This window comes from Lipomyces doorenjongii (assembly GCF_038497915.1).
Source record: "Lipomyces doorenjongii strain NRRL Y-27504 unplaced genomic scaffold V1508scaffold_86, whole genome shotgun sequence".
NCBI classification, from domain to species: domain Eukaryota; kingdom Fungi; phylum Ascomycota; class Lipomycetes; order Lipomycetales; family Lipomycetaceae; genus Lipomyces; species Lipomyces doorenjongii.
The window spans coordinates 13,521-28,672 of record NW_027118153.1 but is presented as its reverse complement, the minus strand read 5'-3'; the positions used below and the strand labels follow the sequence as shown (position 1 = coordinate 28,672).

At 46.0% G+C, this 15,152-nt stretch overlaps 6 protein-coding genes and 1 non-coding gene across 7 annotated transcripts; 3 read left to right on the top strand and 4 right to left on the bottom strand.

The window, feature by feature from the left end:
• Positions 1 to 656: 656 nt before the first annotated feature.
• V1508DRAFT_360672 (prenylated rab acceptor PRA1) lies at positions 657 to 1,224 on the top strand (the record flags this gene model as incomplete). The annotated part of the gene is made up of 3 exons (XM_066937154.1): positions 657 to 857; positions 911 to 971; positions 1,037 to 1,224. 3 exons carry the CDS (start codon positions 657 to 659, stop codon positions 1,222 to 1,224), a joined length of 450 nt encoding a protein of 149 aa, XP_066793074.1.
• Positions 1,225 to 2,179: 955 nt separating this feature from the next.
• V1508DRAFT_392296 (cytidine deaminase-like protein) lies at positions 2,180 to 4,461 on the bottom strand. Its single transcript, XM_066937952.1, has 4 exons — positions 4,183 to 4,461; positions 4,030 to 4,106; positions 3,678 to 3,976; positions 2,180 to 3,619 (listed from the first exon to the last, which is right to left on the bottom strand). Exons 1-4 carry the CDS (start codon positions 4,317 to 4,319, stop codon positions 2,366 to 2,368), a joined length of 1,767 nt encoding a protein of 588 aa, XP_066793073.1. The 5' UTR covers positions 4,320 to 4,461; the 3' UTR covers positions 2,180 to 2,365.
• A 647-nt stretch (positions 4,462 to 5,108) lies between these two features.
• V1508DRAFT_392293 (nucleophile aminohydrolase) lies at positions 5,109 to 6,473 on the top strand. Its single transcript, XM_066937951.1, has 5 exons — positions 5,109 to 5,223; positions 5,296 to 5,344; positions 5,430 to 5,605; positions 5,687 to 5,932; positions 5,997 to 6,473. The coding sequence occupies exons 1-5, from the start codon at positions 5,221 to 5,223 to the stop codon at positions 6,279 to 6,281; spliced, it is 759 nt and encodes a 252-aa protein (XP_066793072.1). The 5' UTR covers positions 5,109 to 5,220; the 3' UTR covers positions 6,282 to 6,473.
• Positions 6,287 to 7,542, bottom strand: V1508DRAFT_458011 (60S ribosomal protein eL15; the record flags this gene model as incomplete). Its single annotated transcript, XM_066942701.1, has 5 exons — positions 6,287 to 6,961; positions 7,019 to 7,235; positions 7,319 to 7,344; positions 7,419 to 7,478; positions 7,512 to 7,542. The coding sequence occupies 5 exons, from the start codon at positions 7,540 to 7,542 to the stop codon at positions 6,594 to 6,596; spliced, it is 702 nt and encodes a 233-aa protein (XP_066793071.1). The 3' UTR covers positions 6,287 to 6,593.
• Positions 7,543 to 8,178: 636 nt separating this feature from the next.
• V1508DRAFT_376577 (uncharacterized protein) lies at positions 8,179 to 12,556 on the bottom strand. Its single transcript, XM_066937602.1, has 5 exons — positions 10,984 to 12,556; positions 10,617 to 10,925; positions 10,110 to 10,562; positions 9,695 to 10,054; positions 8,179 to 9,634 (listed from the first exon to the last, which is right to left on the bottom strand). Exons 1-5 carry the CDS (start codon positions 12,411 to 12,413, stop codon positions 8,527 to 8,529), a joined length of 3,660 nt encoding a protein of 1,219 aa, XP_066793070.1. The 5' UTR covers positions 12,414 to 12,556; the 3' UTR covers positions 8,179 to 8,526.
• Positions 8,183 to 8,256, top strand: V1508DRAFT_t93. The gene has a single exon. It is a non-coding gene; the product is annotated as a tRNA-Met (tRNA).
• Positions 12,557 to 13,674: 1,118 nt separating the features above from the next.
• V1508DRAFT_360669 (uncharacterized protein) lies at positions 13,675 to 15,020 on the bottom strand (the record flags this gene model as incomplete). Its single annotated transcript, XM_066937153.1, has 2 exons — positions 13,675 to 14,883; positions 14,937 to 15,020. The coding sequence occupies 2 exons, from the start codon at positions 15,018 to 15,020 to the stop codon at positions 13,675 to 13,677; spliced, it is 1,293 nt and encodes a 430-aa protein (XP_066793069.1).
• Between the last annotated feature and the right edge of the window lie 132 nt (positions 15,021 to 15,152).

Here is a 15,152-nt window from a genome sequence, read left to right as displayed (position 1 = left end):
CCTATGGGTTTTTGTTTGCGTGACGATTTTCTCTACCACCATTATGTTCCTGTTATTAGTCTATGTCTATGTATATCTATACGTACATATGAGAGGCCAGCTTCTCGGAGCTGGCCGTTGTTACTTGTGACCCATGGCAGGGAGCCACCACCAGACATTTTTGTTGGTATTTCTTGCCAACTGTGTATGTCTGGTCGGCCGTCTAATACAAGTAAGTGTGCATTCCTGACTGGTAAACTGGATAACCCTAACCTTCTCGTGCTATAGGTGTGCCTCGTCATGACCCCTACCTAGCCTTACGTCGTTGTTGGAGCTGCATGCGCCGCTGCGGCCGCACTCACATCTCTCTTCGAGAACATATATTTATTGGGAATAGCGAACACCTTGCTATAAAATAGACAATAATACTACAGGAGTCTGTTGCTTTGTCTATCCAGATACGAATTTATTCATTGGGTCGAACAAAATGAACGTCAGATTTCAAAATATCGAGGTATGTAACAGCACCAAGAATTAACGGTTATGAGTGGGTATCCATTCTGACACGCAGTCCTCATCTTTATAGGTCCAACAATTTGTTGAGCGGTTTAAGGTAGTTTGCATATGGCTTTGCGTTATTTAAACGTTTCTGATGTATGAGGTAGACCGACTCTACTATGCTGCGCAGCAGGGTGGGAACTATCCGACCTGTCAATGAGTTCCTAGACTTCAAACGTGTGTCGAAGCCTAAGAGCATGAATGACGTCCAGAAACGAGTTACATATAACCTCGCATATTTCTCGGCTAACTATTTGATTGTTTTTGCTATGCTGTCAGTGTATAGCTTGCTCAAGAACATGTTGCTGCTGTTTGTCTTGGTACGTGATAGTTCTGTTGGACGGCGCAATAATTCGACTAACAGTCATCGTAGGTCTTCGTGTCTGCTAGCTTGTATGGTATTAACTACTTGAAAGGAGCAGACTTAAATATAGGTATGCTATATTGTTGTAGACGTTCTGGGTCGGCATTCTCCAACATATCTGCTGACATGCACTAGGATTCGTACACCTTACAACTTCTCAATTATATGTCGGTCTTCTTGTTATAGCCCTCCCATTAGGACTTCTTGCGTCTCCATTCTCAACGATCTTATGGCTTCTAGGGGCTGCTTGCGTTACGATAATTGGGCACGCTGCAATCATGGATAAACCGATAGAAAGTGCTTTTTCCGAGGAAGCCGTCTAGACCGGGGAGCAGGGACGAATGTGGAGGCTGGGTCTAGACGGGTGGGGGAGAATGTAGCGGAGGAAAAGCAGGAGAGGAAAACTAGTGGAGGAAGGTTTTGGTTGTTTGCCAGAAGAAAGGATCGAAAGGTTAGTGATAAGAATGGCGACCGTGATAGTAGGCAACAATCGACAGCATATTATATTGCAAATGAAAATGATAGCGGGACAGCGGCTTCTACGACTCCAGTCAATGTGTTATGTGGCGGAGAGAACCAACTAAGTCCGAGTGTTCTCTATGATTGTCATGGAAATCGATTTGTAGTTGTCCCACGAGGAGCTCTCGCAGAAACTTTGAGTGTTCCAAGGATACGACCTCGACGACAAAATACTTCTTTAAAGCATAGGCGAGGAATTAGTGAAGACTATGCGTATATTCATGAAGGGTATGTTGGAAGAACTGCTCGAGTTCCCAGCGATGACTTATCCGGCTGGTCAGACGCTGTGTACTATGGACCAGAAGCGGGGCCACTAGACTCTCGAATTCGAGCTTACTCGACAACGGTGGGACCACAGAAGTATTTTGCAGGACCTTCTGCCACCACACATGTGCAGCTGCCTGGACCGTTCGCACCGGTACAAGATCGACGAGTCGTGAGTTCTCCTGGAACTGCGGGGCCGACATCGCATGGTTACCTTTATCAACCCTCCCTATCTGGAAATAACAGTTGTCCTCAATGCGGGGGTAGCAGCCGTCAATCTCGTCGCCGAGTTTCAGCTGATTAGCTGAAATCACGCGGATGTCGTCACGAATCGTTGTCTCATATATGTTGTCGTCGTTATCCAACGTAATTTTATTCCTGTAGATATCTTTTTGACGAAATTCTTGTTGGTAACGCCTGTTTAATTTTCTATAGTTTTACTTAGAATGAGGTTTGGAGGGTAATGGTACGGTTTATGAACCTCTTGAACTAAATCTCTGTTTTAATCGATAGATGTTCTTGCTCTATATGTTAACTAGCTAGTTTGTATGATTGTCTGTTGCAAGCAATCCAGTTTAGTTGCCATCAAATTGTTCTAACCGTAATACCTACATGTAACAATACAAATATGTAAACAAACCACAAAATCAACTATAGCTAAATCAAAACAAAATTTAGCATTTAGTGGTGGAACAAACGGACATGGTTCTCGACATAGACGATATTCTTAGAGTCCGCCGCAGCGTAGACAGCTTCGTCCTGGACGGAGCCACTTGGAGCAGCGATATACTGTACTCCGCTCCGGGCAGCCCTATAGACATTGTCGGCGAACGGGAAAAATGCGTCCGAGGACAATGCAACTCCATCCAGCTTCGAGAGCCAATCCTTCCGCTCCTCAGCAGTCAACGGAGTCGGGACTTCAGCAAACTTAGATTCGTATTCTGACTTCTCCGGATCCTCATCTGGGACCTGGTTGCTAACGTACAGGTCGATAGCGTTACTCTTATCGGGTCTCTTCACACCCTTGGCCCACTTGAATCCCAGGACGCGCGGGTGCTGGCGCAGCCACCAGTTGTCGGCCTTATCACCAGCGAGTCGAGTGCAGTGGATTCGTGATTGCTGGCCAGCGCCGAGACCAATTAGCATGCCGTTCTTAGAATAGGCGACAGAATTAGACTGAGTGTACTTCAGAGCGATAGTCGCGACAACCAAGTCAGTGATAGCGCTGTCGGGAAGATCCTTATTCTTAGAAACAATATCCTTGAACGAGCCAGAATTTATGAAGACGTCATTGCGCTTCTGCGACAAACTGACGCCATAGACTTGTCGGGTCTCGACAGGGTCGGGACTGTAGGCAGGATCGATCTGGAGAATGGTGTACTTGCCACCCTTCTTCTTTTTGAGGATCTCGAGCGCTTCGGCAGAGAAGGCAGGAGCAATAACACCATCGGACACTTCTCGAGAGATGATCTTGGCAGTAGTCACGTCGACGGTGTCCGACAAAGCAATCCAGTCACCGAAGCTGCTCATTCTGTCGGCACCACGAGCACGAGCATATGCAACTGCAAGAGGAGTGAGATCCTCTTCAGCGATGTCGTCCACAAAGTAGATTTTCTTCTCGACATCAGACAACGGGACAGCGACAGCTGCACCGGCTGGGGAGACATGCTTGAAGCTGGCAGCAGCTGGGAGGCTCAATGAAATAGAAAGTTCCTTAACAAGCGGCCACGAGTTCAGAGCATCAAGCAAGTTAATGTAGCCAGGAGATCCTGCAAGGACCTTGAAAGGAAGTTCACCCTGCCTAACATATGCCTGTGCTGGTTTCTGGTGGGGATTAGCACCATAGCGAAGAGTCAACTGCGACTTCGACTCAGCATATCTCTTTCGGAAGAAGTCAGAAATAGCCGCGTCGTACTCAGCGGTGTGTTCAAACGCCTATATTTCCATATCAGTAACTGAACTCCACTGACAGTGGGAACCTGAAGATACTGACTTTCAAAGCATAGCTATTTCGAGCCTCAGCGGTGATCTCGCCTTTGTCCAGCTGCTCCAAGAAGCCTGGATAATCCGAGGGGTCGGACAAGATCGTGACGCGAACGTGGTTCTTGGCTGCAGCTCGGAGTAGCGTGACTCCCCCAATGTCAATCTCTTCAACAGCCTCCTCAATGGTAACATTGACCTTCGCAATGGTCTCCTTGAAGGGGTAGAGGTTGCAGACAACGTAGTCGACCTTGTCGATACCCTGTTCGGCGAGATCATGTTCGTCAGACTCGATATCACGGGCAAGAATACCTGATAACCTGGTCAAAACCTTGTCCTAATTTTCGCGTTTCATGTTGACTTACCAGCATGAATGGCAGGATGAAGAGTCTTGACACGACCAGACAACATCTCAGGCGCATGAGTGATAGCGCTGACATCTCTATTAAGTATTTTGTTAGTTGTACAATCCCCAAAGTAGCAGATGTTTGTGTGAACAAAGCTTCAATTTAACGCACTCTACAGGGAAACCAGCTTCGCGAACCAGCTTCGCTGTACCTCCAGACGCCAACAAGCGGATGTTATGCTTGACGAGACCCTTCGCCAAATCTAAAAGACCGGTCTTATCATAGACAGAGAGAATTGCGGTCTTCATTGCTGTTGCTAATCGTGAGGATAGCAGAATTCTCAGTCTTCCAGTTTTTCAGTTTTTCTCTCGTGCCTATTGTACATGCTATCTCACGATGACGTTTTCCCTCGAAACTCTGAAGTAGATGGCGTGTTTATGCCTGACATTAGCCCCATTACTGTGCATTTATGCCATCCTTATAAATTTGTGCGCCCTGTTCGTAAGCTCCTTTTTTTTTTTTTTTTTTTTTAACGCTAAAACCAACATTCAATTGGCACGGTAAATTTATCGTGTCGTCAAAGCATTCCTACGAGATGTACCCATCCTTGGCGCATGTCCATGACATATGTGAATATCCTATGGTTGAATGGAGAACAGATTTTATGGTGAATCTTGGGTGCAGCAGGCTTTCTGGTGTTCCTTCGTGGATGCCTAAGGAGTACCCTTCGTGGACCCGGATGAGGCCCGGTGCAATGATTCGCCGAACATTCCCTTTAAGTTCATTCTGTTTTGTATCTGTGCTAGTTGCATCTGCGTAGGTTCCGTTTATAATGGCTATGAAGGAATGAATACGGTTACCAATGCAAATGTCGAACATTTTATCTAGAAAGATCATGCGACACTATTTTATCACCAAATTTTGGTGTCGGTTAATATTGTAAAAGTTCAACTGACCAGTTGTGAATTGAAGACGTACATTGCAAGTTGACGCTCGTCCCTAACATTGTAAACATCGAAACACTAGACGAAAGACGTAGTGGTTAGGCAACGCGTTGTGGCTTGAAAACAATTTGTGGCTGTGAGTGGCTCTTGCCCTGCCCGTGCCCAACCAACCTCGGGTAAGGCTTACCCACAGCCGCTGACGATTCCACGCACATCTATACATCTACTACAACTTCTCAACTGCTGTATTGACAAGTACTTCACCATGGTAAGCTTCGAATCAAGTGCTTTTGACAATTACAATGATAATTTAATAAACTAATTCGCTTTTTAATGATAGACTTCAATTGGTACTGGCTATGATTTATCGAACAGTGTATTCAGTCCAGGTATGCTTACATCACGACAGAGGACGCACCATCTGCAATAGCACCTATCGTGTGGAGAAAGGTTAACTAACTTTTGGATCTGCAGATGGACGGAACTTTCAAGTTGAATATGCTAGTAAAGCAGTTGAGGCCGATGGCACGGCGATCGGAATAAAATGCAAAGACGGCATTGTGTTTGCAGTCGAGAAGATCGTGTCTTCAAAACTACTAGTCCCCGGTGCTAATAAGAAGATCCAGACAATTGACAAGCATATTGGTGTTGTATGTTTGTTTTCAATGTTTCTCCATGGATTAGATGGTGCACCGGTACATTTATAGATGCTGACTGTCATCCATTTGTAGGCATATTCAGGTTTAACTCCTGATGGACGTCATTTGGTCAGTCAAGGCAGATCTGAGGCGTACACGTGGCGGGGTACATACAAGGTTCCTATCAGTGTTACTTCCTTGACGGATCGTCTCGCAGGTTACGTTCAGGCATATACTTTGTACAATTCGGTTCGACCGTTTGGTATCTCGGCCATCATAGGTGGTGTTGATCACTCTGGTCCGCATCTTTATACGATTGAACCATCTGGTGCTTATTGGGTATGTAATATTTCAATTCTCGTGGAGGAAGCGTTAGCAATAATGCAAGTATTAATTATGATAGGGCTACTTGGGTGCTGCTACCGGGAAGGGCAGGCAGGCAGCCAAGTCAGAGCTAGAGAAGTTAGATCTTCCTAACATTTCTGCAAGAGATGCCGTCAAGGCCGCAGCCAAGATCATATATGCCACACACGATGATGCGAAGGATAAAGATTTCGAGCTTGAAATATCATGGGTCAGTACGTCTGAGACCAAGGGAGTGCACGAGTTTGTTCCCAAGGAATTGCTAGAGGAAGCCGAGCGTCTAGCGAAGGAAGAAGACGAAGACGAAGAGATGGAAGAGGACTAGATAACTTGCAATCTTGTACTATAGCATTTAAACGATATTAATGTATCATCCAACGTACACATTATGGTGATTCACGGTTCGCTTCGCTAATTGTCTTATATATACGGTCTTCGCACATATCCGCATGTAATATATTGGTCTATAGCGACCTCTAGTGGCGGGCACTATCATGAGTTAATCCATTTAATTACGTTCAGCTATGTATACATAACATCGTCATACTATAAACTTTCCAACCAATTTTTGACAAAACCCACTTTGAAACTATGTAACACAATTCCCTCATACAACCCCATGCAATGGTCAGGCCATCTAACGGTATCTCCACAAGCTGAGAGTGTTGTGCTTCTTCCATGTGTGTCTTCTGCCAGACTTGGTCTTGGTATATCCGTGACCCTTCTTGATACCTCTGGAGGCCTTACCAGCTGCAGTAAGACCACGAGACTCACGGTGCTTGTGGACAGCAGCAACGATCCAGTTGTACTTGGCGTTGTTGCGAATAGCGTTGTGCTGGGGGTCGACGAGGATGACTTCGTAGTACTTGTAACTGGAGTCTTGGTTAACCCAGTACGAGTTCAAGACGCGAAGGTTAGGGCAACGGCGGCCAATACGCTCCTCGGCAGTAGTACGAAGAGATCGCTGGTACTTGAGTTGGTTAACACCCATGTTAGTGGGCTTACCTATACTCAATTGTTAACTTGCTATTTCTTTCAATATATCATTCAGAGGATGCATACCATAAGTGGCACCCTTGTGAACGGGTTTCTTGCGGCCACCACGTCTGACACGGATCCTGTAGATGACGAAACCCTGCTTCGCCTTGTATCCGAGACGTCGAGCCTTGTCGGGACGCGACGGACGGCTAGCACGGTGGATCACATTCAACTGACGGTACTCCCAGCAACGGACCCGAAGAAGGAATCGAAGAACATCGGACTGCTTCTTGCGTTGCAACTATAACAAAGCATGTCAGTATTATCTGGATATTGCATAACAATCCTGGTCATTTCATTCAAAGATCAAAGAATTATAATTACCTCCTCAAGATACTTATAGGCACCCACTATACAATCGTTAGAACATTTCTCTAAATTTCCTTATAAAATATTTATATCATTCAACAGCAAACCGACTTACTTGTTACTTGCTGGACCGAATGGTGGTTATCGTATTGTTGAACTTCACCTGGGTTAATATCTCGACAGAGGGCCGTCGCAACTTCGCATCAACTAACTCTGTGTTGTCGGTAGATGCGTGGCATAGCAAGCCCTATGATGGATTTGATGTGACTGGTGTTTTAGGGCTTTGTAGCAATGTTATGGCCGACAACTCTCTCCTCTTCGCAACAACTCCCAAGCAAGTGCCAACTTCCCACAATCAAACCCTATTTTGGAACCGGGTAAGTTTATTGAGTTAGACTAGTTATAAAATTGTTTTTTGTTCGTGGCGGACAAACTTGGGGCAAAAAGTATGAACATTCCTAAAGAGTAAAGCTATCACTTCTCTTGGATATTAATGCCCAGATGATTTTATTCTGGTTTCCCTTTAGCTCACAGCATGAATCGCATCCACGGTGAATCGCGTCCACGGCAAACATCGATAAATAATTTGATATGGATGTCACGCAACCCTAATTATTTTGATTATAACAAGTTTATTATTGCACAGTGTCCAGCGAAACAAAAGAAAACAAAAGTGCTATAAAAATATAAAGGAAAGGCGAACGAAAGAAACAAGCATTTTTTTGAGGGCAAGATAGAGCCCCCTAAAGCTACACCCCTCTGGGTTACTCAGGATTCCTTTTTAAGTAAGAGCCAGGCACGTTGTAATGAAACAACCCTAACCCAAGTTTGGCGATTTTGGGACAAGATCCATTTGTTTGAAGAACAAATGTATGCGTTGCCTCGGTGGCTTAGTTGGTTAAAGCGTGAGTCTCATAATCTCAAGGTCGTGGGTTCGACTCCCTCCTGAGGCATAACACAAGTCGAGAGGATTTGTGTTTTTCATTTTTGAAGCTTTTTATATTTTCATGCAACACATCAAACCTAATGCACTGATGCACATCTACTAACAACAAATAATTATATGTTATTTTAGAATACATAGCCGAGTCAATGCCGATCTATACAAATGTAGTCCAGACGTCCAGTAATGAACTTTGAAGAAAAATGCTTAATGCAAAACTTCTGCTTAAACTTTCCAATTTCAACACAACACTTACAAGAAGATACAAAGAGTACAAACACTAATTGACATCTCTTGCCACTATTGATTCTCGAATAGTCTCCGGTTCGGGCGAGCCTTCTTGTGTGTGTGGTTCTCGATCTTCTATTACGGACGTAGCAGGTTCAACATCACCACTCTCATCTATGTTCTCAGATTCAGCTTCTTCAACCTGCAAATCTTCCCACGACTCTGCGACTGGTTCAGGTTCGGGTTCCTTTCTCGGCGTTGCTTTAACAGACTGCGCTGGGGAAGTACTACGCGGCGCTGAGCCATCAGCCAATGCTGCAAACGAATTCGAGGACGCAAATCTACCCACGTTCACCAAATTAATCATCGAGGCAGACGGCGTAGGCGTCGAGCTACTCGTCTGCGACACACCCTTCTCGCGATACGCAATAATGTTATCCCTCGTAACCCAACACAATTCCACAACCTCCGCAAGACGCTCCTGCAATATCACAAACTTGCGAAGAACTGGTTTCAGTGTTGCAAGCTCGGCTTCAACTTCTTCGACTCCTAATGACGACGACTTCGGCTGCAGGAGAACATCTTCGTCCGCGATCCATTGTACTGAGAAATGTAATTGTGAAGACGCTGCAATGACGGGCTCGAGCTTTCGCTCTAGATCGACTCGCGTCAGTCCAATCTGTACAGCTTCGAGTAAGATAGCGTTGTAAGCCTGCTTCGCAGTCTTCCTAAGCTGAGTGGGAAGCGTACGGCTGGATGGAAGTGCACCTTCTTGAGCCTTGGTTTTCAAGTATATAGAGTATGATCGATTTAAGTTTCGCTCTGGTAACATGGTTTTCGAAGTTCGATGTAGCAGAACACTCCTATGAGGTTCCGGATCTTGAGATTCGCTTTCAAGATTGTATGCCTCGGCAAGAGTATGAATAAATTGTCGCTGAGTACGCTTCATGGGTGAGAATGCCAGGGACCGCTTCGGCGGCTTCGCGACGACAAACGAATCAATAATCTTCTCAATACTTTCACACCACTGTTTGTTCGTGCCGTAGAGGCGGAGGGAAAGCTCTGTGTGGATTAGCGATGAGTCCTTGCGTGCTTCTGTGTTGATTTGGAAAGCTTCTGCGAGTCGATTATTTCGGGCAATGATAGCACATTGGTCATTACTATGAAACGTGTTAAAAGAAGTTTCTCAAGCCAAGTTTGTTGGCAACCAAATCACGTACCACTTCAGTTCCCGTTTTGGGCTCTTGCTAGTTTTCGTGGCATTACATTTAACAGTAGTCGTCAAATTACCACACGAACAGCTGATCTTAATCAGAGCGGTACAAGGGGTAGCTTCCTCGCATTGGAACGGAGAATGACATGGCGTCTCGTCAGGGTGTCCGCATGATTTAATTTTGTCGCACGACTGACGGCACGGGTTTTCGCACTGATTCTCACGGTGACAGACTTTCTTGCAGCGGTGGGAGCCACAGGCTAGTAGCTTGTTGCAGATAGTACCACATGAGACTTGCTGACGACTACATGGCTGGTTTTTCAGGACATTCTTGCCGCACATACATCCTCGTTCGACAAAGTAGGGGCTGCACATATTATTAGCATTACTGTTACAGAAGAAAGGACTAGGAAATGAGTTACCATTTCGGACATTCCTCGTCATCTAAATGGCAGTTATGTCGAACAATAGGATGGCCACAAGGTGTTTGCCTTGTGCAGGGATAGTCGCATTTTGGCGGTGTCGTACCGCATGGAATCGGAGGCATAATCTTCGTCCTCCCACAGTGGCAAGTCAATTCATCAAAACTGGCCTCAAGACACGGCGGACACGGTCCACGATGACAAGTCATTTGACAATTATGACTCCCACATTTCAAAAGTCGGTTGCAAGTTTGTAGGCAAATATGTTGTGGTTCAATATAGTCCTCGAGATTTTGAAGGCTATTGTTGTCTTTATTACGGCGTTGTTTGAATGCTCGTTCTTGACCTGCTCGTTCCGCTGGGCAGCAAGGAGTCCCACACTCGTGGCGTTGACAGTTCAGTTGGATACGGCAAATCCGATTGCATCGAGGTGTTCCGAGAACTAGATCAGCACTGAATGAATGGTCAGTGTATGTCCGATAAGCTTACAGACGACATGTGACGTACCATGGCAACGTAATCTGGTTGTATCCGCACACACAATGGACAGTGACTTCTTCCAAACATGGCCAACACGTTCCAATATGGCAACCCTGCTTGCAGGAGTGGCCACATGGCAGCATTTTACCGCACAAATCTTTGCATGTAGGAATAGGATCTGTGCACGATTGTCTAGGATGGCCTAGGATTTCTTCGACAGTATGTTTGGTACACGGGCACGTCACAATGACATCAGGGCTCAGGGGGCAATGAGCCCGCTCTAAATCTTGAGGATGGCAGTCTTTCTGACACTGGTGCTCCCCGCAATCAAAGTACCTATTCCAACCTATTAGTAACCAAGTCACTCCACCAAACAGATAATGTAACAACTCACCGATCGCAGATATTACCGCACTTGTAGATTCCAGTCCACCACGCTGAATCACCATCCTCGTCGATAAATATGCTTCGCTTGGCAGGTAATGTCTGAAAGCACTTTACATCTTTATCCTCTTTACCACAGTAGCAGCTACTATGAATAGGAGCCTGGCAGGGTCCACAAAGCCCTGTATGGCAAGGTCGGGGACATGTATGTACTCCACATGCCATCATCTCGCCACACACAACACCGCAACTCCAACCATCATATTTCGTGTCCACACAATGTCTTTGTGACGACGATTTGCCACAGAAACAGTCAATTGGAGGGCCCAATGCCTGACATTTGGGATGCGGTCCAGGGTGACAAGGCACCTGGCACACATGGGGACAATTTGAATACTCTGCGGCACAAGTCTGCCCACAACTATGCGGAGGAAACAAGGGTGACTGATCTGGGTTTTCAACTTTCCCGCACCAGCAGCGATACCGTTGTGGTATATCCTCGCGTGATGTCTGACATCCGGGGCACCGCCACGGCTGACTCTCGAATGGCTGGGATGGGTTGTTTTCCGCTCCTGTGGTCTTGAGCTGCTTTGCCCACTTTTGAATGCAGTTGACGTGGAAAACACGGTAACACGTACCGCAAGTCCAGATTCGTGATTTCCGAGTAATGGAGTTGATGCAAATCATGCACTCGTACGCGCCAGTGTGTATTTCCTGTAAGATACTGGCCGACAACGAGTTCGCGTTCAAATCAAGTCCGAAGAAATAATCTGTCAAATCCAAAGTTGCGAACGGAACACCTTGTTTCGCATGCTGATGTTTGTGATCGTCCAAATGGTCGTCCGTCTCTGTATTTACGAGCCCCGGAAGTGTTAGTTGCGTTCCAAAAGTTGAAGGAATAGTCCGTTGTCTTGTGGTTCGTTGGCTATTCGCATTGCCATTTCTTCCTCCACGTCTTCTATGCCTGCTAGACTGATCTGCTGTAGCCTCATCACGCTGCTGTTCGCCATCACCGCGGCCGCCATGCTGGTTGCGAACCCGGTGTCGCGTGCCTTGCTTGCCGTGCTCTTGAATGTCAATTCGGCGATCGTCACAAGCAGGTGCATCTTCATGTCGCGCAGTCACCGTCGTTGTCGTCCGTATATTATTAATCTCGGATTCAATCTGCTGGTTCTGGACACGAGTACCGTTATTATTCCGTCGCGGTCGATTTCCAGCCCGCTCAGTCGCCTTGTCACTGGTTACCGATTCATGACCCCGCTGCTGGGAAACACTCCCGTCGGTCTGCTGGTCTTGCTCCTTCGTATTTCTAGGCTTTCGCTGCTTTCCCCTATTCTGCAACCCAGGCAGCGAAGACGAAGATGCGCTTTCTCTTATAGTATCAGGTAGTGGCACCACAGCACTCTGAATAGCACGATGTTGCATTTCAACACCAGCCATATCTTGTAATTCCTCTTAAATCAAATATATCCCAAACGAACACTCGCAGAAGTTAAACTTATTGTCCAATATTAGTGGAATCAATGTTGTTCAGAAGTAATACGAGTATCAGCCAGTACGATTTCTTAGAATATAAATTCACACGGAAAACGGCGGTCGGTATTAAGTAAATCTCGGAGAAAGCGCACATCTGCGCCACTGTGGCGCTTGTCTGTTACAAAGCAAATATCGAGCCGTCGAAGTCGTGCGGCTCAATTATACGGCGTGGCGCATACGGAGCTGAATTGATAGAATGAGTAATACTTTCAACTTCGTTTGATGAACAAATGAGGATTAGCGTGTCCAACTTTGCGGACTTTTGTGGACATATAGTGGTGAGTAATATATGTCAAGTATATCTGTAATATATGTCGTAACGCTTGTGAAGACATGGCAAGCTGCTTCTTGCTGTATTTTTATGACTGCTAAGTAATGTATGAAATTGGGACTGTTACTTCTTGATACAACTAAACTAATCATCTAAACCAGCTCTTAGAAGAGCGTAAGCGTATAAATTACGCCGCACTGGCGCGTTCGAATCATTAAAAGTACATAAACGTGTTGTACAATTCACTAATATACATTTCAGATCAAATCAGCGGAGCAACAAACAACTTCTAAAATGTCCTACACTTTACCCTGCCCTTTCTACAATATATTACAGCCATACACCGCCCAGCCAAGCTTTTCCTGCTCATTCTCATCCTTTTTCGGCCGCAGATACGCTCGAATTGTAAGATCAACCCATACACGTTGAGTGCCCTCGTACGGCGAAGAGTAAATCTTCCACAATTTTTCCTGTACCAGAGGCAAATTCTCACTAACGAAATAATTAACCTCGCCAATCTTGTCGCACTGAAGAGGAAATACGAACCGATCTGGCTGACAGCCTACTAATTGCTCTGCCCCGGATCCGGTGATGGCGACGGTAAGGCAGTCGCCGGCTTCATCCATCACGACTGCCGCAAATCCAAAAACTTTACCAGCTGGTCTAACATTTAAAGAAATTAGAAGAATGTCTCTGAAAAAAGTAATCACTTTCCAAAAGTACGTGTCTATAATAGCCTGGTCCCAAGACTTGGGAAGAAAATCGCGGAATGAACATATAAGACGGAACTTGTCATCGACTTTCGCCGTGGATACAATCTTCTTAATTGGAGTGGTCACCATACTTCGATCACTACAATATACTGCCGATATCAATTCAGCATAATGCAAGTACTCAAGTCGGCAGGAAAATATACCTACAGCTTGAAGACACCTTGACAGTTCCCGGCTGTGAGGGCGACGACTTGACAGGTTGCGCAATGCTTTCCTTTCCAGTCGACGGCGGCTGACTAGACTCATAGGCTTGAGATACAGTCTTCCGATATTTGGAAGCATGGTCGTCACTTTCTTCATTCTTACGCTTCTCACTTTTCATAGGCACGTTCTCTTCCGGCTGCGAGGATGGACGATTACGTGACGCCATCTCGTATTCAGCTCGATCAAAGGTGCGAGCAGGTGGGTCTGAATGTCGAGATGGTGGCAGAGATTGTCGAGGCTCCGAACGTCTGTCTGGAATCGAGTGCTGACTAGATTCGACCGCTTTTGAGTCAGCACGCGATACATTGACAGCATCCTTACCAAACTTCGGTTCTGGCGGCAGCGTAAGACCATTCTCATAATCATTCCTACTAAGTCGTTCCAGGCACTGAAGGCGCCTCGCAATCACAGCCTTCGCCTCCGGATCGTCATTCTCCAAGACACGAATGAATGTCTTTGCAGGATTTGTTCGATCACCATTAACCCTCGCTTCCAAATTTCCATACGGACTCATTTTCAATTGCAGGTGATCAATCGTAATAATTGCCCCGCATTCAATATTCGCCTTACAATACTCCCGATTGCCATCAAAGGGCGCGACCTCCATTAAATATTGGCCGCGTGGGAGCCCGATTTCTTCGACTCCCACGTCATTTTTGAAGTTGTCGTTGGAAGTGAAGTCGGATACTTGGAGGACATATCTGCGGCCGCTTTCTAATGCTCTGATGACTTGCACGACGACGGATGCGGACATGCCTGCTTTCAGATCTCGTAGTAACGTGCGGGGCCTGGAAAACGCGTCGCTATACGAATTCGATTTTGATACTGTGACATTGGCGGTGGCCGGCTGCTTGTGTGGTTGATTAGTAGGTGGAGCTTCTGTCCAGGCTTTGGATGGGGCATTAGACGGCTGCGACCGAACTGTGACACCTTCACGACCTTTCTGTCGTGTTAAAAGCTCACGATAGTGATTCACAAAGTATTTAGAAAGAATTGACAATTGCTCCGGGGTGACCAGTACTTTCTCGCTTTTTGTTACCGTTGTATGCTTTGACGGGTTCCAGCCGAAATAAGTTGTCTTCGCTGTTGACACGCAGTGAATCGACCCATGATCCCGAAGTTGGAACTAATATCGTTAACAAAATTCAAGCCGCCTGCATACATTATGAAACCATGTACTTTCACGTTAGTAAGAAATATATAGTCGCCGGGTTGCACGCGCGGCAAGGACTTCTCGTCACGGCCAAACACAGTCGCTTGCATCCTCTCGAAGTCCACATTCACAGACGCGTCTGTAAGAATAAGAGAAATATACACAGCTAATTCATGTCAGCAACTTGTTCAACTGTATCGAGAATCGAATGACGTACCTCCTGTCCGCGCAGTGAGTGGACC

Bases quoted from the DNA above. Each gene is read 5' to 3' on its own strand.
- V1508DRAFT_376577 (XM_066937602.1), bottom strand. From the start codon at position 12,413: ATGGCTGGTGTTGAAATGCAACATCGTGCTATTCAGAGTGCTGTGGTG. The intron at 10,055-10,109 runs GTAACTCATTTC...TAATATGTGCAG, and splicing joins GACGAGGAATGTCCGAAATG to CCCCTACTTTGTCGAACGAG. The intron at 9,635-9,694 runs GTACGTGATTTG...CACGTTTCATAG, and splicing joins CCAAAACGGGAACTGAAGTG to TAATGACCAATGTGCTATCA.
- V1508DRAFT_392296 (XM_066937952.1), bottom strand. From the start codon at position 4,319: ATGAAGACCGCAATTCTCTCTGTCTATGATAAGACCGGTCTTTTAGAT. The intron at 3,977-4,029 runs GTAAGTCAACAT...CCAGGTTATCAG, and splicing joins TCATCCTGCCATTCATGCTG to GTATTCTTGCCCGTGATATC. The intron at 3,620-3,677 runs GTCAGTATCTTC...ATGGAAATATAG, and splicing joins GAAATAGCTATGCTTTGAAA to GCGTTTGAACACACCGCTGA.
- V1508DRAFT_392293 (XM_066937951.1), top strand. The intron at 5,606-5,686 runs GTATGTTTGTTT...ATCCATTTGTAG, and splicing joins TTGACAAGCATATTGGTGTT to GCATATTCAGGTTTAACTCC. The intron at 5,933-5,996 runs GTATGTAATATT...TAATTATGATAG, and splicing joins AACCATCTGGTGCTTATTGG to GGCTACTTGGGTGCTGCTAC.